The sequence below is a fragment of the Camelus dromedarius genome, chromosome 9, assembly GCF_036321535.1.
Source record: "Camelus dromedarius isolate mCamDro1 chromosome 9, mCamDro1.pat, whole genome shotgun sequence".
In the NCBI taxonomy this organism is placed as follows: domain Eukaryota; kingdom Metazoa; phylum Chordata; class Mammalia; order Artiodactyla; family Camelidae; genus Camelus; species Camelus dromedarius.
Genome location: NC_087444.1, coordinates 71700386 through 71725107, shown reverse-complemented (window position 1 = coordinate 71725107; position 24722 = coordinate 71700386). Strand labels below are relative to the sequence as shown.

Below are 24722 nucleotides of genomic sequence, written 5' to 3'. Positions count from 1 at the left end.
AGCATGCGTAAGGGTCAGGTTTTGAACGAGGGGAATCAGAGGAGGCTGGTGTGGTTGCAGTGTAGACGGTGGGTCTGCAAGTGGCAGGAGGAGAGACTGGATGGCCATCTGAGGACAGATCATACAAGGCTGTGTTAGACATTTGAGGGCAGCAGGGACCCCGTGTCATGGTTACAAAAGAAGTCAAGGACAACAAGGAATTAATATATTTGCTTTACTATTTTAAAAGAAAGCAGATTTCTACTTATAAAAGTAACACCTGCTCAGTGCAGAAGACCTGTCTAGTCTCTTTTCTGTGGTGCTGGTGTCCATTGTATATACATGTTCATAGGCACACACTTCTAGGAACTTCCCCCTCCAGTGCTCCTTGAAACCCACGTCTCTCCGTGTTTGTCTAGGAGGGGTGATGGTCTCACTCTGAACTTCTCCTTCAGCTCTTATTTACAGACTCCTAAGCTAATGGGCAAATGCATAAAAGCTCTGGATGTATATAGCTTCAGGCTCAGCTCAATCCAGGACCTCAGACAACGCCTGGAAGTCACCGTCCCATCCCTGGGCCCTGTGTTTCTCTGTGCTGTCCTCTTTCTCAGGCAGTCTTTCTCCTTTTGGGGACAAGATGACCTCTGTAGCTCCAGGTTCACATCCCACTCCCTAAGCAACCCCAGAGGAAGGAGAGGGCCTCTTCACTGAAATTCCAGGAAAAAAATCCCAGGGCTGAATGCCAACATCTGAAGATGAGGGTAGGGTTGGTTTTACCTGAACAACATAAGAGAGCAGTAGGGGAGGGGCATCCCCAAAGGAGAGTCAGGAGAAGTTTCCAGAGAAAGAGGAGTGGATGTGGGGCCAGCAAACCCAGCAGATACCTACTTCACCGGGGCTTTAGAGAGGGAGAGGGAAGCGGGGAGGGGCCTCTGTGTTCTTGAAGAGGGGCGTGGGGGCCTGGGAACCACCAGGATGCCCTTGGCCTAGATCTTTCCCATCTCCCTGGGTGACCGAGATGCACTGCTGAGCAGAACCCCTTTCTGTACCTCAGTGGAAGGTGTGGTCTCAGTCCCAGCAACTCCAGCTAGCATCACTTGGGTTCAGGGCTGAGGTCAGGTGCACTCTTGACCTCTGTGCATTGGCCACCAGCCGCAGGCGAGGGACAGGCCTGTTTTCAGCATGGCAGAATCCCCTTGACTGTTCCTGGAGTCCCCCTGGTTCACCCTCTCAATTTCCTATTGGGGAGGATAGCGGTTCTGGGAGTCCTCAGTTTATCCCCACTCTCAGAGGGCCTGGTGTGTGCCATCCCAGTCTCTTGGGTTCAGCTGCCTGCCACCCTGCCTCACCCCAAACCCACCCACCCACGGGTGCCTAGGTCCCCTTCCTGCTGGCTCTGTCAGTTACCTCTCAGCCATCTGCTTTTGGCCTCTGAGGCTGCTGTGACTTGCTCCTCTTCAGTCCATGCCACTCTGTTCCCGCTGTTTTTGGGGCTTCTGGCTTCTTTCCACCCGCCTGCCATCTTAGTGGGGCTGAGGGAAGAACAGAGTATTTAATCTAAACAGGCTTAACCAGGAATCCAAGGTCCAGGGTGGCTTGTTTGTTGATTTTTGGGGAGAAAAAATTTTAATGATCTGTTTTGGTTTTGTTTTGTTTTTTAAATTCACATGGTTTAGTGTTCAGAAGAGTATGTAGGGGAAAGTCTCCCTCCACTTCTGTTCCCCAGGCACCCTGTTCTGCACAGAGGAAACCACTATTATCTTGTGTATTTTCCAGAAAAAAAAAAACCAAAAAACTACTGCGCATTCCAAGCAGATGCTGATTTGTGCCCTCTTTTTTTCCATGAATATAGCAAACAGTATACACTGCGCTAGTCCTCACTGCTTTTCGCTGACCGTGTTATATGTTATCCTGGAGAGACTTACCTGTCAGCTCATAAAAAACTTTCTTACCCTCTATTTCACCTGCTGACAGAATTATTGTAATTTATGAGACTGTAGATAGTCTTACAGGGTCTTTCCTGGCTGTTTTATTGTCATCATAAATGATGCTGCAGGATTAATGTGTCAGCAAGCCTTTCACACCTGCCTGGGTGAGTCTGGCATCCACCTCCAGCAGCAGAATTCCTGACTCAAGGGTGTGCACCAGATTTACACTTGCGGCCGCCAAGGTTTGAGACTGTCCCTTTCCTCCAAGTCTGGCCACCTGGATGCTATTTCTTTTTTTATCTTTTTACTTTGAACTCAGTTTAGATTTACAGAAAAGTTGTAAAAATGGTCCGGAGAGTTCCTGCATACCTTTCTTTCCCTCAGCTTCCCTTGATGACAGCCTCTCAATGTAAACACTGTACAGTGAACAAACCCAGGAAATGAACATGACTGCAGCGCCGATGTCGCGACCACGCATGGCATTCAGACTTCGCCAGTTTTTCCACCCCTGTCCCAGGATCTCATCCAGTACCCCGCATTGCATTTAGTTGTCATATCTTTGTAGTCTCTCTTAATCCGTGCTAGTTTCTCAGTCTGTCTTTGTCTTTCATGACCTTGGCCCTTTTGGAGGAGACTGGTTAGTTAATTTTGTAGATAGTCCTTCAATTTGAGTTTGCCTGATGCTTTCTTACAATTAGAAAGAGGTTCCACACTGTTGGCAGAAACAGCAGAACTGCTGCTGTGTCCTCTCAGGGGACCACAGCAGGGCATTCACGATGTCAATCTGTCCAATTTCTGATCATGTTGACCTTGGTCACGTGGTTAAGGTGGTGACCACTAGGCTTGTCCAGGGTCAAGTTAGTGTCTTTCCCTGTACAGTTAATTTAATTTTGCCATGTATACAATTACCAAATCATTATGTTGTACACCTGAAATGAATAAAATACTATGTCAATTATACCTCAGTAAAAAGAAAATGAAACAAATCTCTTGGGGAAGATGCTTGGGGACTATGCAAATAGTCTGTTTCTCCTCAAACTTCTGTCCACTAATTTTAGCATCGATTTTAGATCTTGCCTGCAACAGTTATATTGTGGTATGATTCCAGTGTTGATTTTCCACTTCCCTCTTTCCTTTTCCATTTATTAATTGGAAGTCTGCTGTAAGAAGAGCTGTCGCTTCTTGTGGGCTGTTTTACCCCCGTCCCCAGTCATTCTGGGGAGGGGAAGGGGGTTCATGGAGGAAGTGGGGATCAGATCTAGGCTGGGCCTATTTCCAAGCCTGTGGTCTTGGCATTCTCCAGAGGGAAGAGGACCCACTGGGTGTTGCTAATGGTGACCTCGTTTCCCAGGCCTGGAGGAGCAATTATAACTTATAACATTATAACGTAACTACAGTGGCTGCCCTTTATGGAAACCTCAATTTGGAGCCAGGCCAGTCCATCTTGATGGAACTCATGGTAAATTAAACCCTTTTTATAAAGAGTGGAACTGAGACTTGGAGGGCGAGGTTTGCTGTTTTGTGGAGGGGGGACAGATAGTTACTTTTTTAAGAAGAGGTACTGGGTTCAGTCCCCCAGTACCCCACGCATGCTAACCATGCACTCTACCACTTGAGCTATACCCTCTCTCCCTCCAGCAGTAACTCTTAAAACCGCAGGTTCTCTGGCAGGAGAATGAGGGAGCCAGAGGGAGTACGTGCTACCTTCATCTCTGGCCAGCAGGGGGAGTCAGAGACCCAGAGGCCCTTGAGGCCCCTGTTCCTGGGGAGGAGATTTCTCCACTGTGCTGGGCCGAGGCCAGGACAGCTGCTTAGTTCACCTGTTGTGTTTAGGGCCCCTTTCCACATCGGCCATAGAGAGCTTTCATCATTTCTGAGGGCCACTGTATAATCAGGGTTCACCTACAGAAAAGAGAAAACACTCCAGCTCTTTTAGAAGAGAAGATGGTTTTCAATATTTTATTATAAACATTTCCAAACATACAGCAACATTGAAAGAATTTTACATTGAACACCCACATGCCCACCATGAAGATTCTCCCAGTAACATCTTACTGTGCTTCCTTTACCACATTTTGGTTCATCAGTCCACCCCTCTATCTGTTGATCAGTCTGTCTTATTTTTGATGTATTTCAAAATAAATTAGGCAGAAAGCAATTAAATACAAAGAATGAGGCTTGCACAGTTACTGGAAGGCCTGGAGGAAATACCTCTCGCCTGGGCCTCTGGAAACAGCACTACAGAACTGACCCACCAGGGGAGCTGCTGCCTTTGAGGCTGCCTACTCGAGTGCTATGTTGAAGAACGTATCAATTTAATGCTATCCAGGGACCAGGAAGCCATAACACCCATGAAATTGGTGATAGGACACTGGAAGTTCACCTTGGAAAACCCTGATGTCCCTAACCTACCTTTGCCAACAGAACCCGGGCGAAGCTGCAGTTGGGGGCTATTTTACTCATGTCTCCTTGCACGTCCTGGGTGATGCATCTCATTGGCCGACTGTAACTCACATCCTGGGCCCATGTGGCAGGGAAGTTAGTGAAGCACCCTTTAGAGCTCTGCAGCCTCTCGGTACAGGAAGGCCCAGTCACGGGGGACTGTCATGTGCACAAACTGGGGATCATCTGCTTCTGGCAGTTGAGTTGTTTCCCACTTCTTACCACTTTCACCTTCGCTGCCCAGAACATCCTTGAATGCTCATCTTTCCCCTCTTGGGTCTATTGCCTCTCAGGTGCTAGGAGGATGGCTAGGGGACAGGCCTGCAGCTCAGTGTGTTCACTTGCTAACAGAAGGAACTTCCCTCTGCCACAAGGAGAGCCCTGGGGAAGGGGTTCCAAAACTGCATGCTTCATCTTCCCTGACCACTGGGCCTTCATCCTTTCCCCTGGCAAGAGCTGTTTTGCAGACAAGGAGCCTAAGGCCCAGAAATATGAAGTAAATTACCCAAGGTGACACCACAAGAACGTATGGCCCATAACCTGTGGCCCAGATATCTGTGGCTGAGAACATTCCTGGAAAGAAATGGCCACTGGGTGACTCCAGGCCAAGTCCCTAAAGTGAAGGCTCAGGAAGGAAGAGGAGGGAGTCGGGGTTGGGAGGATGCCTTCCCTGAGCCTAGACCTTTTTCCTGTTGTATTTCCTGCGGTTGTCCTAATCTGACTTGGTATTATCCCCAGGGGATGACCAGGAACTCCTTCGTCTTGGCTGAGCAGCTCCAGTGGAAGGAGTATTAGAGCGCACAGCAGCTCCACCTGCCATTCTTGGGGTCAGGGCATGGCTGCCTCCATGTGGATCACCTGGGGGCCGGAAACAACTCAGCCGGGGCCTGGGCAGAACTGGGAGACAGGGCTCCCTGCCTGGGGGCGCCTTGGCCCCCTCCGCTCCTCACTCTGGTTTAGCTCTTATCTCCCATCTGGGGACCGCCCCTCATCTCCCGTGGTGTTTGTCCCTTCATCCGGCTGATGCCCACTCCTCTTCCTTCCTGGCTTGCTTAGTCTCTCCTGTTCTATTTTATTCTCTTCTGTTTCTTTTATTTTTTTATGACCTTATTGAGGCTCAGTTGACACACACTAAACTGCACACAGAAGTTTTGATAGACACGAACGCCCGTGAAACCATCACCACAATCTAGAGAGTGAACATGCCCATCACCCCCAAAGTGTCCTTGTGCCTCTTGTCCTCCCAGCCCCAGCCCCCAACTCCCCCGATCCGCAGGCAACCACTAATCTGCTAGAGATTAGCTTGCATTTTCTAGAATTTTATATAGTTGGAATTAGGCATTTGTGAATTTAAATTTGTTTTCTTTAAAGAGATGCTGGTCATCATACACCACATTGATGCTGCAGTCTATGACCGTAGATCTGCAGTTTTCAAACTCCTGTGTGGAAGCTGCCATACCCACTGCCCACCTCACTTGTTCATCTCCCCTCAGAAGATCCCAGCCTTCTAACCTCCTTACCCCTGCGCTTACCCCAGGGTTCCTGGCTCAGGGAGGGCAGACTTTAGAGAATGGTCACAGCAGGAGGCAGAGGAGAGAGGAGTGAGGGCTGGGTGGAGTGTGCCCTTGGCCCCATGACACTGGCTGCTGCAGGGTCCACCGCCCTGCGGGCTTCTCTCGGCGGGCACACACCCACTCTGCAGCAGCGAAGCTTCCCGAGACAGATCTAAAGGCTCCTCGGATGCCAACTGAGGTACTTTCTGTTTAGGTTCCTTAGAACCTGTCTTGTCCTCAATGAGGATTCTTCAAGTGACCCTGTCCCATGACCATAAAAACCTTTGGGTCACCAGATGGTGTCATGCACCACTCACATGCCTCTCGCCCCAAAAGTCACATGTAAATTCCCCTCTCATGAGTCCCGTCTGTCCTGCAGGGCAGCCCCTCGGGTGGCTGGTGCTCAGGGTGCACCCTGGATGGCTGAATGCAGAGCAGCTCCCTGGCTTGGCAGGTGAAAGAAGCTCCCCACTAAATGGGCCAGGCTAGTAGGGGGCAGGATGTTCCTCTGGTATCCAGATATTTCTATAAATCTCTACTTCCTTTCTTGAAGAACAAGGTTATGAATTCCTAGAATCAGAACTGTGGTTCCAAGGATATGCAGTCAGAATTTTTTTCTTATTTTTAAAAATAGAAGAGCAATCCATGTTTATATAAGTAGAAAAATGTAAAAACACAGATAAGAAAAAAATATAGATAGAGCATTCCATACCCCAGCGCTCATGACCAACCAAAAGTTCTTATTTTTGATGTGTTTCTTTTGTTTATTGTTTCATTTGCCAAACCTTCCCTGAGTGTCCAGTCTCAGTCCATTTTTGTGCTGGATAGTGCTGGGGACACAGCAGTGCTATCCAAGGACTCAGAGTCTGTTGTGAGAGACAGACCTGTCCCTAGACACTGGTGGCCCCAAGTGGGCAGGGCTGAGCTGGGGTACCAGGAGGCTGGGAGAGCCCAGGGAGGGCTTCCTGGAGGAGGAGTCAACTGAGATGAGCCTGGGGCTAAGAGAGAACATGTATATAAAGAGAATACAAAATGTTTTGAAAACTGAAAATAATTCCACATGTATAGAGGACTGGTGGTAAAAGGTATGTTGATCACATGGGACCTTTAGGTCATTTTAAGAAGTTTGGACTTTATCCTAGAGTCAGCAGAAGCCAGATGTTAAGCAGGAGAGTACCTTGATCTGATGCTGGTTTCAGTCTGGTGACTTCAGGTATGAAAGCTGCATGCAGACGAGGTGAGAGAGATCCAGGCCAGAGATCAGGGAGGTGGCGGGATCAGGGCAGAGGCCTGGAAACCCAAAGGCAGTACTTATATATTTCTGGCTTGGACAAGTTTTTTTTTGTTTTTTGTTTTAATTGAGTTGTAATTGACACAGCATTATATTAGCTTCAGATATAACACACAGTGGTTTGATATTTTTGTATATTGTAAAATGGTCACCACAATAAGGCTAGTTAACATCCATCAGCACATGTAGTTATAGAATTTTTTTTCTTGTGATGAGAACTTTTTATTCAACTATAGTCGCCATGCTGTACATTACGTCCCTGTGACTTACTTATTTTATAACCAGAAGTTTGTACCTTTAGACCCCCTTCACCTGTTTGGCCCAATCCCTTCATCCCACCTCTGGCAGCCACCAATCTGTTCTCTGTGACTATGAGCTTGAGGTTTTTGTTTGTTTTGTTTTGTTTTATTTTTACGTGTCTTTTTTTTGCTTTTACTATTTTTTTTTCAAATTGAAATGTAGTCAGTTTACTGTATTGTTTCAGTTTCTGGTGTACAGCACAATGTCTCTGTCATATATATACATATGTTCTCATATTCTTTTTCATTGTAGTTATTACAAGATATTGAATATAGTTCCCTGTGCTGTTTTGTTTTTAGATTCCACGAGTGAGATCATGTGGTATTTGTCTTTCTCCATCTGACTTACTTCACCTAGCAGAATGCCCTCTAATTCCATCCACATTGTCACAAATGGCAAGAATTCATTCTTTTTTATGGCTGAATAATATTCCATTGTGTATATAGTCCACATTTTTTAATCCATTCATCCATTCCATATCTTGGCTATTGTTAATAAGCTGCAGTGAACATGTGGGTGCATATATGTTTTTGAGTTAGTGTTTTTAATTTTCTTTGGATAAATACCCAGAAGTGGAATTGGTGAATCATATGGTAGTTCTACTTTCAATTTTTTGAGTAACCTCCATCATGTTCTCCATAGTGGCTGCACTAATTTACATTCCCACCAACAGTGTACAAGGGTTCCCTTTTCTCCACATCCTTACCGTCTCTTGCTGTGTCTTGCCTTTTTGGTAATAGCTGTTCTAACAGGTGTGAAGTGATAGCTCATTGTGCTTTTGACTTGCATTTCCCTGGTAATTAATCATGTTGAGTATCTTTTTAGGTACCTGTTGGCCATTTGTATGTCTTCTTTAGAAAAATGTCTATTCAGATCCTCTGCCCATTTTTAAATTAAATTGTTTGGAAGTTTTTACTATTGAGTTAAATGAGTTCTTTGTGTATGTTGCATGTTAACCCTTTATCAGATACATGATTTGCAAATATTTTCTCCCATTCTATATGTTGCCTTTTCATTTTGTTTCTGGTTTTCTTTGCTGTGCAGAAGCTTTTTAGTTTGACTTGGTGATTTTTGCTTTTGTTGCATTTGTTTTTGGTGTGAAATCCAAAAAATCTTAACCAAGACTGATATTAAGAAGCTTGTTGCCTATGTTTTCTTCTAGGAGTTTGATTGTTTCAGTTCATGCATTCAAGTGTTTAATCCATTTTGAGTTAATTTTTGTGTATGGTGTAAGATACTGGTCAGTTTCTTTTTTTTTTTAACGTATGGCTGTCTGGTTTTCCCTGTGCCTTTTATTGAAGAGACCATCCTTTCCCCATTGTATATTTTTGGCTCCTTTATCATAAATTAAAAATTGACCATATATGTGTGGGTTTATTTTGGGGCTCTCAATTCTTTTCCATTGATCTATGTGTCTGTTTTTATGCCAGTACCATATAGTTTTGATTACTATAGCTTTGTAATACAGTTTGAAATCAGGGTATGTGATGCCTCCAGCTTTGCTCCTCTTTCTCAAGATTACTTTGGCTACTCAGGGTCATTTGTGGTTCCATACAAATTTTAGGATTATTTGTTCTATTTCTGTGAAAAAGGCCATTGGAATTTTGATAGGGAGTGCATTGAATCTGTAGGTTGCTTTGGATGGTATGTACACTTCAACAATAATAATTCTTCAAATCCATGAACACAGTATATCTTTCCATTTATTTGAGTCTTCAGTTTTTTTCGTCAGTGTCATATAGTTTTCAGTATACAGGTTTTTTGCCTCCTTGGTTAAATTAATTCCTAGGTATTTCATTCTTTTTGATGCAATTATAAATGAGTTTTTTTCTTAATTTTTCTTTCTGTTAGTTCATTATTAGTGTTCAGAAACAATTTTCTGTATATATGAATATATTTTAACTTTTTTTCAAAAGCCTTTAATTTTTTTAAAAAAATTTTTTATGGGGTCATTAGGTTTATTTATTTATTTATTTATTATTAGGTTTTTGGGTTTTTTTTCCAGTGGAGGTACTAGGGATTGAACCCAGGACCTCGTGCATGCTAAGCATGCACTCTACCACTTGAGCTATACCCTCCCCCGTAATTTTCTGTATATTGATTTTGTATCCTGCAGCTTTACTGAATTCATTTATTAGTTCTAACAGTTTTTTGGTGGCATGTTCAGGGCTTTCTGTATATATGATGTCATCTGTAAATAGTGACAGTTTTATTCCTTTCTTTCCAATTTGGATGCCTTTTATTTCTTTTTCTTGCCTAATTGCTCTGGCTAGGGCTTCCAATACTGTGTTGAATAAAGTGGCAAGAATGGACATCCTTGTCTTGTTCCTGATCTTAGAGGAAAAGCTTTCAGCTTTTCACCATTGAGTATGACTTTAGCTGTAGGCTTGTCATATATGTCCTTTATAATGTTGAGGCACATTCCCTCCATACCCACTTTGTTGAAAAGTTTTACCATAAATGGATGCTGAATTTTGTCAAATGCTTTTTCTTCATCTGTTGAGATGATCTTCTATATGATTTTTATCCTTCATTTTGTTAACGTGGTGTATCACATTGATTGACTTTTTAATCCTTGCATCCCTGGAGTAAACCCCACTTGATTAAGGTGTATGATCCTTTTAATGTGTTGTTGAATTCGGTTTGCTAGTATTTCGTGGAGGATTTTGAATCTGTGTTCATCAGGGATGTTGGCCTGTAATTTTCTTTTCTTGTGGTGCCCTTGTGTGGTTTTGGTATCAGGGTAATGCTGGCCTTGTAAAATGAGTTTGACAGTGTTCCCTCCTATTCTGTTTTTTGGAAGAATTTGAGATGGATTGGTATTCATTCTTCTTCGAATGTTTGGTAGAATTTACCAGTGAAGCTGTCTGGTCCCAAATTTTTGATTTTTTGTAAGTTTTCAGTTGCTAATTCAGTCTTCTTACTGGTAATTGATCTGTTTAGATTTTCTGTTTCTTCATAATGCAGTCTTAGAAGGCTGTATGTTTCTAGGAATTTATCCGTTTCTTCCAAATTGTCCGATTTGTTAGCATATAATTGTTCATAGTAGTCTCTGATGATCCTTTGTATTTCTGTAGTATCGATTGTAACTTCTTCATTTCTGATTTTATTTATTTTCTTTCTCTTTTTTGTCAGTGAGTCTAGCTAAAAATTTATCAATTTTGTTTATATTTTCAAAGAACCAGCTTTTAGTTTCATTGAGCCTTTATATTGTCTTTTTAGTTTCTATTTCATTTATTTCTGCTCTGTTCTTTGTCATTTCCTTCCTTCTACTATCTTTGGGCTTCATTTGTCCTTTTTCTAGTTCCTTGAGGTATAAAGTTAGGTTTATTGAGATTTTTCTTCTTCCTTGAGATCGGTGTTTATCACTATGAACATCCCTTTCAGAACTGCTTTTGCTGCATCCCATGAACTTGGGTATATTGTATTTCATTTTCTTTTTTCTCAAAGTATTTTAAAAATTTCTCTTTTGATTTCTTCATTGACCCATTTGTTGTGCAGTAGCATGTTGTTTAATCTTTACATATTTGTGAATTTTCCAGTTTTCTTCTTGTAATTGATTTCCTACTGTTGTGGTCAGAAAAGATGCTTGATAAGATTTCAGTCTTCTTAAATTTGTTAAGACTTGTTTTGCAGCCTAGCATATGACTCCAAAGGCCTTGTTGCGGTGTATTAAGCCTGGCCCTGACTGAGAAGGTTTCGTATCATCTCATTTAGTCCGTTTAGCAATACTCTCCTGTGGGTGGGAGGGTCCTTATTTGAAGATCTAAGGCTTAGGGAAGAATACTCCCTTGCCCACAGCCAACTGGCGTGACTTCGACACTGGAGGCAAAAATATACAGTGGAGAAAAGACATTATCTTCAACAAGCGGTGCTGGGAAAACTGGACAGCCACATGTAAAACAATCCCATCAGACCATTCCCTCACACCGTATACAAAAACTAACTCAAAATGGTTTAAAGACCTAAATGTAAGGCCTGAAACCATAAAACTCCTACAGGAGAACAGAGGTGGAACACTCTTTGACATAAATTGTAACAATATTTTCTTGGATCAGTCTCCTAAGGCAAAAGAAATGAAAACAAAACTAAATAAATCGGACCTAATGGAACTTTAAGATTGCAAACAAGTGGCTGGATGACAAGACCATTCCCAGTTGTGATAGGTGCTCTGAAGGCAATTCACAGAGTGATGGGAGGTCAAAGAGGGGACATTGGTCAGAGCTAGGACGGGGCCTGGATAAGGACAGCAGAAGGGGGCGTGGAAGAGGCACTCCGGCTGGGGGATGGACGACTCAGAGCAGAGCGGCTGTCATTGCCAGGTGGCAGGACCCCAGGTGGACCCCATGGAGACCTGATGCTAGGACCTCAGTGTGGGCGGGGTCTCCACAGCCTGGCTCCCAGGGACCCCACCACATCGGATCTACATAACAACTAGTAGCAACAGTAGCCACAGCAGCTGGCAGTTACTGAGAGGGGACCCTGGGTACTCTCCTCCGATCTGACCGCCAGCCCCGGGCAGAACTCCACAAACAGTTTTACTGCTTTAAAAATTTTTTTTAATTTTACTCCTTTAAAAAAATTGAGAAGTTATATACCCTCTAGTGCATTTTCAAGTTGACAATTAAAACTTCGTAAGTTCAAGTAGATGCAGAGGATATAGTTTCTGGTGTGTTAACGAATACTGACATTTTCAAACATCCAGTGCGTCCTTTTTTTGTAGTATCTAGTGCAATCCACACACTCGTGATTCGGTGCCTGCTGATGTCTGGCATATTATTGTTAATTTTTTTAATGGAGGTAGGGGGGATTGAACCCAGGACCTTGTGCATGCTAAGCACATGCTCTACTGCTGAGCTGTACCCACCCACCCCAGTGTCTGGTTTAGAAGAAAAAAAATGAACACGTTCTTCTTTTAGTCAGAAATTTTACCTTGTTCCTTTTGTCCTTAAACTTGTATTTACAGTTCCCTTCCCCATGGAATTCTGTCTGATGAATGATGTATCAGCAACCAAAATATGTACAGAAATTCAAATTTTAATTTGTTAAATTTCCTGTGACCATAAAGTTCTGAATATTAAAATGTTTTCTTCTGGATTGAACTATGGTTAAACGTATTAGTGCACAATTAATTTAAAACATTTTCAGTATTTTGAATTCATGGATAATGATTAAACATTAAAAGTAAAATGATATGTTGGAAATGAGTCTCCAAATGGGCTAGAATACAATAATGTCATGTGTCCTTGGATGAATGGCAACTATTACAGAAGTGAGTCAGGCTTCAGCCTCAATTCTACCTTGGTTTCTAAGACAAATGCTGAGACCTTCCTTCACAGAGGAGCAGCTAGGCAAGGAAGGTTTTGTTCCAGCAGCACCAGTCACCTCTGAGCTTCTTCCAAGGTATGTGCCCAAAGCCTCACCATAAAGAGCTCACAACTCCTAGCTCTATCTTCAAGGTTGGTGAAAATCTAGGATGGGAGCCACCCAATTTGCAAAGAGGATTGGTTATCCAGCGCTCACACGCTTAGCATTGGTTCCCACATATCAGCCACCTTTTCTTTGGATCCAGGAGGTCCCCCTCCACTGCAGCCCTAATTCTGCATTTGGGGAAGATTTGGAAAGAAAGGAGGTCCGCCTTTTCCCTGGGTGCCAGGGCAGGTGGCTTGAGGGAAGAGCAGAGGGGGCTGATCTTCTGGTAAGGGGGCTGATCTTCTGGTAATTGACCCTTTTTTTACACCTTCCCAGGACTTTGTGCCCTGGGAGCTTCTAGTGGCCTTCCAGGGGCTTGGTCCCCAGTCTGAGGACCTCCCATCTAGGCCAGAGTTTCTCATTCCTGGCAGCTTGGCAGAATCTTCTGGGAGATTTAAAAAGATGCCCTCAGGGTCACCCTACGCCTGGTGACTGGCACGCCTGGGGCCATGCAGGTGCGGATCTTATTCCGAGTGCCCCCTGGTGATTCTGGCTGCCATGTCCCCATTTCTCCAACCTGGACACCAAGGCGCGGAGGGGCGGGGCTTGCAGGGGGCTCCTGGCGCACCACCTGACCCCTCTCTTCCCCTGCAGTGTACCACTGGGTGGAGATGCGGACCAAGATGCGCATCATGGGCTTCCGGGGCACGGTCATCAAGCCGCTGAACGAGGAGGCGGCCGCCGAGCTGGGCGCTGAGCTGCTGGGTGAGGCCACCATCTTCATCGTGGGAGGCAGCTGCCTGGTGCTCGAGTACTGGCGCCACCAGGCGCAGCAGCGTCGCAAGGAAGAGGAGCAGCGCGCCGCCTGGACCGCGATGCAGGACGAGGTGGGCCACCTGGCGCTGGCGCTGGAGGCCCTGCAGGCGCAGGTGCAGGAGGCGCCGCCACAGGGCGCCCTGGAGGAGCTGCAGGCGCAGATGCGAGAGGTGCGCACCCAGCTCCGCGCCCAGGACCCACCATCCACATCCCGGGCAGCGTCCACATCCAAGGAGTAGAAGTCTACTGAAGCATGAACTTAGGCAGTATGCCCTGACGTGGCCTTCTCCCTGCACTACCCCAGCCTGTGCTGGCCCAGTGGAAACCACAGGATCTTGATGGAACTTGGATTAGGTCACCTCCCACTGACCAGTGGTACCTTCCACTGGGACCAGCCCCCAGCAGGCAAAGCGTTTGTTCCAAAATAGCCCCCTCCAGTCTCTGGCTCGTTGGTACAGTGCACAGTGCTCATCTCCACCCCCACTCCTCACAGACCTGTGAGGTCCCAGCCTGCTGGACCACCTGATCATTCTTCCCGCAGAAGAAAAAGTGGAACCAGACTTCAGCCAAATCAACCTCAGTCCCCCATTTACCTGACAGTGTTACCTTTTTCTGGGATGATCATCCTTTATACCGGAACACCTCCTTCCCTTTGTAAGTTGGTACAGACTGTTGTGAGGAAACAAACGCAGTGCCAGTGAACTATCTCCCTCACCATATAAGGTGGGCTCTTCTCCCTCTTTCTTTGAGGGAGAAGAAAAAAGGGGATCCTGGCTTCAATTAATCCATCAAATATATCTTTCCCCTTAACCTGATCTGTGGTACCTTCCCCTGAGATGCCCAAATGGAATATTCCAACAGAACCCAGTCATCCTTCAGTCTGTGGCACAACCCACTGGAATGGCTGTGTGGGGGGTCTTCTCCTGGCCCTCCCAGCCCCCCTTCTGCTGGAAACATTGATCCTGCCTAGGGCTAATCTGTCTTGCAGCCTCGGCCCCCTGTTTCCTTGCCCTCAGTCTCTGGGCCCTTCCTACCTTCCGCACTGTCTTGAGTAGCTGCTCTCAGGGGGCTACCGGCTGTGGACTAGATGATCACGTCCTCCATGTTCCGTCCAAATCTATGGATCTGTGTACCCTTGCCCCTCTCCCCCGGGGCTCTGGAATGGCCGAGCAGTCCCCCTTCATGCAGTGGTGCCCTCCTGCCTCTGTAGCCCCAAGGCCCCCCTGCATCCCACTGGGCTAAGCCACCAGTCGGTCTTACCTTCTTTGTTAATTTCCACAAACTCGGTGGCTTAAAGCAATAGGAGTTTATTCTTTCACAGTTCTGGAGGCCAGACATCTGAAGTCAAGGTGTCGTGAGGGCCACGCCCCCTCCGAAGGCTCTAGGGGAGGAGCCTTCCTTGCTGTTCAGCTTCTGGTGGCTTCCGGCCTTCCTTGGCTTGTGGCCGCGTATCTCCAGTCTCTGCCTCCATCTTCACGTGGCCTTCTCTCCCTCTCTGTCTCTTCTAAAGATTCCTGTCATTGGATTAAGGGCCCACTCAAAATCTAGGATGATTTCACTTCAACTGTAACTTAATTACACATACAAAGACCTTTTTTCCAAATAAACTCACGTTCAGGTTCCATGGGTTGGATGGGGACACCCCTTCTGGTGAGCCACCATTCAACCCACCACGCCTCCTGCCAACCCCGTGGGTCATTTGGGGAACCACGAGGATGAGAGGAATGGTCCAGGAACCACCCATCACTGCCTGATTTCTCTTCCTGGGCTCACCTCTGAAGGCGGAAGGGCGGGGTGGTGATCTGGGCCCCACCAGTCTGTATTCTCTCTTTGAAACTATAGATATTTCCTAATTAAAAGAGCCCTGGAGTGAGGAAATCATCTGAGAATCATGATATGGCTCTTCAAATGGGTATAAGGCTCATTAAAGTTAGGAGAGAAGCTGAGAGAGTTCTGATGAGGGTGAGTGGTGGAGAGTCATCCAGTGAACTCTTTCCCAGATGGGGACACTGAGGCCCAGGGGAAGAGAGGGACTTGCCCAAGGCCATGAAGCCAGTGAGGTGATGAAGAAGTGAGAGCAGAGTCTAGAGCACCGGGAGGGACGCAGGGAGGATACAGGGCGAGGAGGAGGAGGAGGAGAGGGAGGTAGGTTACTGGGGGAGGGGCAGAGGCTCCCAGACTCAGCACTGATAGTGGGGAGTGGGGGCCTCCATGTTCTATCAGAACAGCCCCAGATCACTCCCAAGATCTTAGCTTGTAGTGAACGGGGTTAGATCCATTCCACGTGGGCCCGTTTCCTAGCAGCTGCAGGTGAAGGGAGAGGGGGAGGCTGACTCTCACTTCCTTCCTCCCTCATCTCACTTCCCCAGGGGATTGAAAATGATTTGGATACAAGACCTACGCAGATAGAAAACCAAGACACTGGAGTTCTGAAACAGCACCTTAATTCCTTCTAGAAGAGCCTTCTCTGATGTGGAGGGAGCTGAGGAGGTTGGGTCCCAGGTGGGAGTGTCTTTAAAGTTGGAAGTGACCTGAGTGGATTAAGTGGTGAGGGGAGAAAAGGCAAGAGACAGAGCTACACTGTGTGAAGGGGTGATTAATGGAGCCAGATGAGCAGGCCCAGTGCCTGTTTCCATGATTACCCCTGGGGGTCCACTCTGGCACTGAGACCTCTCTGGAGCATGGGTTGCTGGAGCCCAGGGACTGCCCACCCTCTCCCCATCATCGGGTCAATAAGGTGTGGTCATTATCATAGTTGATGGAGATTCTTGAGCTCTGGTTAGGTGCTTGGCACTGTTCTAAGTGCTTTACATAATCCCTCAAACATTATTTTCTTTGTTTTCTGGATGAGGAACCTGAGGCACAGAGAGGGAAAGTCAGCTACCCAAGGTCACAGAGGCAGGGAGGAAGCAGAGGTGAGGTATGAAGATGAGCGCCTGGGTCCGAGCTCCTGCGCTGTCCTGACCCTAAGGCAATGCTACTGTCACATCTCTGGGACTCAAAACTCAGCCCTGCCGTGTGCCTACGTGGGGCGAGACCTTGCGGGATGCATCCGCTTCACCCACTGGGTGGGGGTGGGATGAGGGTGTGTGGAAGTGGAAAGGATCCCCTCTCCAAATGCCTGAGGCCAGAGGATGCTTCAGCACTCTGGTTTCCTACTAACTAAAATTTTGTGTACATTCGCGACATGGGGAGAGGGGTTAGAATAAATGTGGAATTCAAGTTGTTTGTCTTCAAGTTGCTGCATTTTTTTCCATATTAAAAAAAGATCTCTGTTAACCCTAGAAAAATGTTCGTCGTTTATTATTTCACTCAAGAAACCGTCACCGAGGTGCTCACCATGTTTTCTGCCACATTCTGTGTTAGTGCTAGGGTCCCAGCCATGACTGAGACAGCCCCAACCCTGCCCTCGTGGGCTCACAGTCCGGTGGGGGGACAGATGCATACACAGACATTTCTTTTCCAACGTTACATGTCCCGTCCCACCGTTATTTGGGAAGAAAGGGCCAGACTGAATCCAGACTCCTCCTCTCCTGAGGGACTCAGCGCTTTCAGAACAGAAACTCATTCACACTGGCTCACAAAACCTCAACTGATGTCCCAAGGGCTCTGCCTCTCCCATCTCCTGGCAGGCGCTGTTGTCCCCTGTGTTAATTTCCCTACTGGGCTGGCTCTTGCCTGGGGATAGCCACCCCAGGGGGAAAGAGACTTCATAAAGCCCTCGCCTGATCCATTGGCCCATACGGTCGTCTCTGTGCTGGCCACTATAATGCTGTGTGGCCAGGTCGGGGTCCCCCCGCCCCAACAGACAGAGGGCATGTCCAAAGGAGACTCAAGTGAGCATCATCTGCCTGCTCGCTGGAGAAATGTTTACTGAGCACTTGCTGCGCACCTGGCCCCATTCTAGTGGCTGTGAACTAGCCAGGACTAGACAAGGTCACCATCACGGGGAGCCGACTTCTAGTGCAGGAGTCAGACCATAAAGAAGAAAAAAAACTAATCCAGTGTTTGGTTGATGAGAGCTGAGAAGAAAAAGCGTTCAGGAGGAATGAGGATGACTGATTTAGATCAGGTAGTCAAGGAGGAGGCGACATTTGAGAGGAGCCCTGAGGGCAGCTGCCAGGGAGAGAGAAAAGGTTATTGTATGGACAAAGGCCCTGCGGCAGGTGTGTGGTCGGCCTGCTCCTGGAACAGCAAGAGGTCCTGCTGTCAGAAGAGAGCAGAGGTTAGCGGACTTAGGCCATGGGCTGCCTGTCTTTGCAAATAGGGGCTTAACTGGAAGCCGCACCCATTGTTTCTGTATTTTTTATGGTGCTTCTGCACGGCAATGGCAGAGTTGAGTCATTTCTGATAAATACCATGTGGCCTTTGAAGATGAAAATATTTACTATCTGGCTTTTTATGTGAAGAGTTTACTGACCCCTGAAACAGAGTAAACAAGGGGAGAAAGATGGGCAACGGGGACAGGAAGACAAAGGGCGGCCGCCTTGCCTCAGTTGACACAACTCTGGAGGGTCTTACCAGCTCCAGGCGCCCCGTAGAATCGACCCTTGCACCTGAAGAGCACTTCAGCTCCTCCTGCAAAGCCCTGCTCCCGTCACTCTCTACCCACAGGGGCTACTTCCTGGAGATGCAGCAATAACCCTGCTGTCTGCAGATCTCAGAATCTCCATCTCAATCTCCAGCAGTGAGGCACAATGAGACAGAGTCTATATAATCCACAATATACGTGTTTATCTAATAATTCACAATTCACCCTATATATGTAGGATAAAATAGCATAATTTATGCATTATGTGACATAGTATGTAATGGAATATAAAAATGTTTTATGTAATATGTCACATAACATTATATACTATATGTTGTGTGTGTGTATTTAGCATTGGAATTAAAATTTCACTGAATAATTACACTTAATATGTGCAATGCAGTCTGAGACTTCCTGCTTTATCGTATTTCATTTCATGCAGAAAAACTATATATATGTATCATATATACCTAATATGTATTTTAAACATATAAAACCCACTTTGTGTGTTATGTAACATCACATATTATATATCTTTGTTAGAACCAAAGTTTCACTTAACAATAATTGCCCTTACCATGTGTGATGCACTCTGTTGCTTTCTGTTCACTTTTATTCTATTTTGTAAAGAAAAGCACACACCTGTTTACATATTATACAAACCTACATAAAGTGGGCTGCCTTGGGCCACGGTGAAGACTTTGGCTTTTACTCTGGGGTGAGGTAGGAGCCACCAGACGGCTCTGACAGAGGAGGGATGTGAACTGACTTAGTTTTAACAGGATCGTCGGACAGACTATGGGTGGGAAAGGTGGAAGTCGCCAGTCCAGTGACGAGGTGACTGTGATTGTCCAGGAGGGAGTTAATGGTGGCTGGACCAGACAGAAACAGCAGAGGTAGGGAGAAGTGGGATTCTGGGCATATTAATATTTCAAAGATGGAGCAGACAAGATTTGGTGAGTGATGGGAGGTGGGGAGTCGATGTTCAAGATTTTTGCTCAGTGCGTCGAGAAGGGACACGCTGGTCCTGAGATGGTGCGGCTGCAGCAGAACCAGTGTGAGATGCTGATAGCCCTGCCCTTCCCTACCCCCTGGTCACCTCAGATTTGGGTGCACTTTGACAGGCTTTGATTATTTGTTCTGAATTGTAGTCAGCAGGGGGCTGGAAAGACAGTCCTGGGGTTTCTCCTCATGCTGTGTAACTGACATTCTTTATATCTCACCAACTCCTCCATCAGGGAAACTTCCTGGTGTTCATTTGGGACATCTTGGAGGAAGGAGGCAAATGGAGGTGGCAGGCTTGGATGTGGGACTCTGGTCTTAGGGCTCCTCTCACCCCCAGAATGGCAGTGCCCAGGCCAGGCTCCCTTTGGATAAGGGCTGATATGGACCTGGGGGGCACCGTGGGCTCCATCACATTCAGGATGCCCGCCTCACTCGGAGGGCATATCCATGTGTCTTGATACTTTTTTTTTTTTAACTGCATGGTCTCTTCCTAAAGTTCAGCTGTTTCAGAGAAACCAAAGCCCCCTCCCTGGAAGGAATCCTGTCTCCAGTTTGGGGGAATGTTGGCAGAACTCTTTCAGGAGTGGTCTGACCACGCCAAGTCCTACCTAAGATCCCCCTTTGTGTGCTTGGTCGCTGTCCACCTCTTCCCTCTTGTGACAGTGAGCAATCTGCACGTGCCTCTCTGGCCAGCATGAGCATTTCCTTGGGGAGATGCCAAGAGCAGAAAGGACTGAATATATTAAAAACTTTTATAGTTAATATAAAAATGCTCCCTAAAAGCTCTGCAGTGACAGAGGAACTGTCAACACTTGCAATGATCAAACTTAAAAAATTTTCAACCCAAAACAAGTGCACGGTGGAATGTCATCCTTCTTTTAATTTGTGTTTTCTTGTTTACCTGTAGGTGGAGCATCTTTTCAGCCATTTATTGGACATTTGCAGTGCTTTTGGAAAATGCCTGTTTTCACTATCTGTGAAATTAATGTTTGTTTCTGGAGTGTTTTGACCTACTGAAGTTTTTGCCTTTTAAAGTAACCAAATCTATTAGCCATTTTTCCTGCAAGCATTTCTTTTTTCTGCCTTTATTTGAAAAGGGCTCCATTACCCTGAGAATTGGTATCGCCAACTCTACCTTCTAATATTTTTATTGAGGTTTTCTTTGTGCTTAAGTCATTCACTGAGATTGTGTTGCATTGCGTTTTGATTTTTGACAAGTTTAAGTTCAGAAACTGCCTTCTTCATTTTCCAAATGTACTGGTGGCTGACGTCTCCAAGTACATGGAACGGTCCATACTTCCCCTCCTCACCTGAGACCGGACAGCAGCATCGCTCTGTTCCCTGGACACAGCACCTCTTTCTCCATCCTGTCCTGTCAACTGTTTGTCCGTCCTTCAACCAAAACCAAGTCTTTTGAACAAGAGCTTGAAAATATTTTTTGGTTTCTTCTAGGCAACTGGTAGTACCGTTTTTATTTTCAAACCGTAATCAGGTTTGTCCGTTTGTTTGTTTATTTAATGGAGGTACTGGGGATTGAACCCAGGACCTCGTGTATGCTAAGCATGCGCTCTATCACGGAGCTATACCCTCCCCCGCTCATATTGAGTCTTTTCTTTTTTCTTTTTAATTTTAACCATTCTGGTTAGTATGTAGTGATATCTTATTGTGGTTTTTTTAAATTGAAGTATACTCAGTTACAATGTGTCAGTTTCTGGTGTACAGCACAATGTTTCAGTCATACATATGCATGTATTCGTTTTCATATCCTTTTTCATTATAGGTTATCATTGTGGTTTTAATTTGTTTTTCTCTGATGAGTAGTGATGTTGAGCATCTTTATATGTACTTATTGGCCATTCTCATCATCTTCTTTTGCGACGATACTAATCGCATCTGTTAATACAATTGTTTGATGAGAATTGTATCTGTCGAAGCCTTTTGTCCCTTGTATTAGTTTCAGGTGGCTGCTGTGACAAATGACCCCACACTTGGGGGCTTAAAACAATACACATTTGTTCTCTTACAGTTCCTGAGGCCATAAAACTGAAATCAGTGTCACTGGCTGAAATCAAGGTATTGGCAGGGCTGTGCTCTCTCCCAAGGCTTGAGGGGGAGAATCTGTTCTCAGCTTCTTCCAGCTTCTGGTGGCTCCAGGCTTTCCTTGGCTTGTAGCTGCATCACTGTAGTCTCTGTCTCCATCTTCATGTGGCCTTCTCCTCTGTGTGTCTGTCTTGTCCTCTTCCCCCTCATATAAGGACACTTGGCACTGGACTGAGGGCCTACTTGGGTAATCCTGGGTGAGCTCATCTTGAGATCCTTAAATTAATCACATCTGCAAAGACCCTTTTGCCAAAAAGACCACATTCACATGTTCCAGGGATTTGGGGGTGGACATCCCTTCAACCTACCACAGTGATCAAATCTCCCCCTGCCTCCCTCTCATAAGGATACTTTGGGTTGCATTTATGACCCACGGGGATAATCCAGGATAATTCCTCTTCTCAAGATCGTTAACTTCATCACATCTGCAAAGTCCTTTTTGTCGTATAAAGCAAGTTTCTCGAGATCTGGGGACTGGGATATGGGCACTTTTGGGAGCCACTCTTTAATACACTGCATCCACTTTTTTTTATTCTTCAGTCTTTCACTAGTGATTTGTAGGTGCTTTCAAAGAATCTGCATACTACCCTTTTGTCTGAGATGGGGATACTTTTTGGAAAACTTCTTGTCAGAGCCTCAGGGTAAGAAGACTGGCATGGGGGGGGGTGTGTGATCGTTGCTTCACTGATGGTCCTGAGTGGGCTCAGCATGTTTTCAGCTGTTTACTGGACATTTGAACTCCTGTGAGAAGTGCCTGCCTTAGTTGTCCTCAGTGCTTGCTTGTGGGGTCTTCTGTCCTTTTCCCAAATTTTTTTGATTTTTAATAAGCCAGATTTTCCCATCTTTTCTCTTATGGCTCTTCCTTTTCCTCCCTTGTCTGGGAAGAGCTTCTTTGCCCCAAATTATAAGCATCCTCACCCTTAGAGGACGGGATGACTATAACCCCCATTTTGCAGAGGAGGAAACTGGGGCACAGAAGAAATTAATCTCTTCCAGTTCACATTTCTTAGGTTCCAGGAGCTGTGAGGAGGATTTTACAAGAATTGTATCTTTTTTTTTAATGAAGTATAGTTGATTTATAATGTTTTGTTAGTTTCTGGTGTACAGCATAGTGATTCAGTTATACAGATATATATTCTTTTTCATATTCTTTTTCATTATAGGTTATTACAGGCTATTGAATATAGTTCCCTGTGCTATACAGTAGGGTCTTGTCATTTATCTATTTTATATATAGTAGTTAGTATCTGCAAATCCCAAACTCCCAATTTATCCCTTCCTACCCCCTTCACCCCGGTAACCATAAGTTCGTTTTCTATGTCTGTGAGTCGGTTTCTGTTTTGTAAATAAGTTCATTTGTGTCCTATTTTTATTTTATTTTTTATTTTTTGCAGGTAAAGCAATTTTATTTCACAGTTGTCTTTAAAACCACAAAGACACTGTGTTCTCCATATAAAAACATTAGTACAGATAGCTATACTTTCTACAAAATGGTTATATAGACTCTCTTAAAGAAAAATGCACCCCATTGTATGGTTTCAGTAAAGTTGCTTGGAAAAAATTCACTTCTGGACTGATTCCTAAAACATACCATTCCACCATTCTGCATCTTTTGGTTCAAAGTATAGACTAGTGTCCTCAGTATGTGTTCCTGCATTCTTACATGTTTGATAATCCACATATAGACTGGTCTATCATTAATGTTCCATTGGTTCAACAGCCTTTTCTGCAGCTTCATCAGCAGGTTGAGCAGGCTGTGCCTTTCTCTGTGGTCTTTCTTGAAGACTTCCCAGGAATGGAGACACATCAACATCACCATAAATCGTGAAGTCTTTCCCAACAATTCCAATGGAAACGTTCTTTGTAGTTAGGTCCTGTTCTGCAAGAAGTGTCTTCTGTAAGGCACGCAGACCATGCTTAACCAATTCATTCAAATTGTACTCCATAAACTCCGACATGTGTCTCTAAGTAAGTACAAGCTGACTGAGAACAGACTCCAATAGACATAGCTCTGCAGTCAAAATAGTTAGCAGAAGGACAGGTTTGGAAAATGTGAGAGCCCATATCATCATAACCAGCAATAAGCAACCCAACACCATATGGTCTCCGGCCATATCGTTGCGTTGGTATCTGAGTTTTGCTTCCGATTAGATATACAAGACGAGACACAGGGAGAGGTCTGTCAAATACAAATCTGGAATCCAAACACTCCTGGCACATAAAATTACATAACAGTCTAGCATCAGCAGTAAGTTCCACAATTGAGATACCAATATGGTTATCAACATGGAGAATTTTCTTCTGATGAGCTGCAAGTTCTGACGTGCTCTCTGCAATGCAACCAACACTGCAAGGGTTTTTTATTTCAGACCAACTGTGGCTGAACCGTGTTTGACAGCTTCCATTGCATATTCAATTTGATGAATCCTGCCCTGAGGACTCCAAACAGTAGCTTCATTGTCTTACTGGTTGCAAAACATGGTTCCATTGTGAGCCTGGCTGCAGCCTTCTGTGAACCTGAACCTGCAGATCAAGGAGCACTCCATTTGTGTCCTATTTTTAGATTCCACATATAAGTCATATCACATAATATTTGTCTTTCTGTTTCTGGCTTATTTCACTTAGTATGACAATCTCCAGGTCCGTCCGTATTGCTGCAAATGGCATTATTTTATTCTTTTTATGGCTGAATAGTATTCCCTTGTATATATATACACTACATCTTCTTTATCTAGTCATCTGTCAATCTGACATTTAGGTTGCTTCCATGTCCTGGCTATTGTAAATAGTGCTGCTATGAGGCACTATTGGGGTGCATGTATCTTTTCGAATTAGAGTTTCCTCTGGATATATGCCTAGGACTGGGATTGCTGGATTGTATGGTAAATCTATTTTTAGTTTTTTAAGGAATCTCCAGATTGTTTTTCATAGTGGCTGCACCAAATTACATTCCCATCAACAGTACAGAAGGGTTCTTTCTCTCCACACCCTCTCCAGCATTTATCATTTGTGGACTTTTTCGTGATGGCCATTCTGACCTGTGTGATTTGATGCCTCATTGTCAAGAATCATATCATTGAATCCTTGAATCTGCTTGTGTCGAGGTTCCCCCAAACCACTCTCAGACCTGATGATATGCTAAGAAGGACTCACAGGACTCAAAAGGTGATATACACATGGTTATGTTTCATTTCAGTGAAAGGATACAAGTTAAAGTCAACAAAGGGAAAAGGGGCATGGGGCGAGGTCCTGCAGAAACCAGGTGCAAAGGGAGCAGCATGTGCAAAGGTCCAGAGATGAGAGTGAGGAAGGATGTGAAAAACAAAATTTTTTTTAAATGACCTTGTCCTGGAGCTCAAGGTGTA

At 45.2% G+C, this 24722-nt stretch overlaps 1 protein-coding gene and 1 pseudogene across 2 annotated transcripts in view; one reads left to right on the top strand and one right to left on the bottom strand.

Moving 5' to 3' along the window:
* OPA3 (outer mitochondrial membrane lipid metabolism regulator OPA3) overlaps positions 1-24722 on the top strand; it is a 49080-nt gene that overhangs the window by 15353 nt on the left and 9005 nt on the right. The window contains exon 2 of one of the 2 annotated variants that reach the window (XM_010987581.3): positions 13560-17000. The exons of the other annotated variant lie outside the window; for it this stretch is intronic. Coding sequence (XP_010985883.1) covers positions 13560-13960 — 401 coding nt within the window. The 3' untranslated portion in view covers positions 13961-17000. Of the gene's footprint in view, positions 1-13559; positions 17001-24722 lie in introns of those variants that run through there. 2 annotated transcript variants of the gene reach the window in all.
* Positions 22754-23837, bottom strand: LOC105095446 (proteasome subunit alpha type-1-like; annotated as a pseudogene).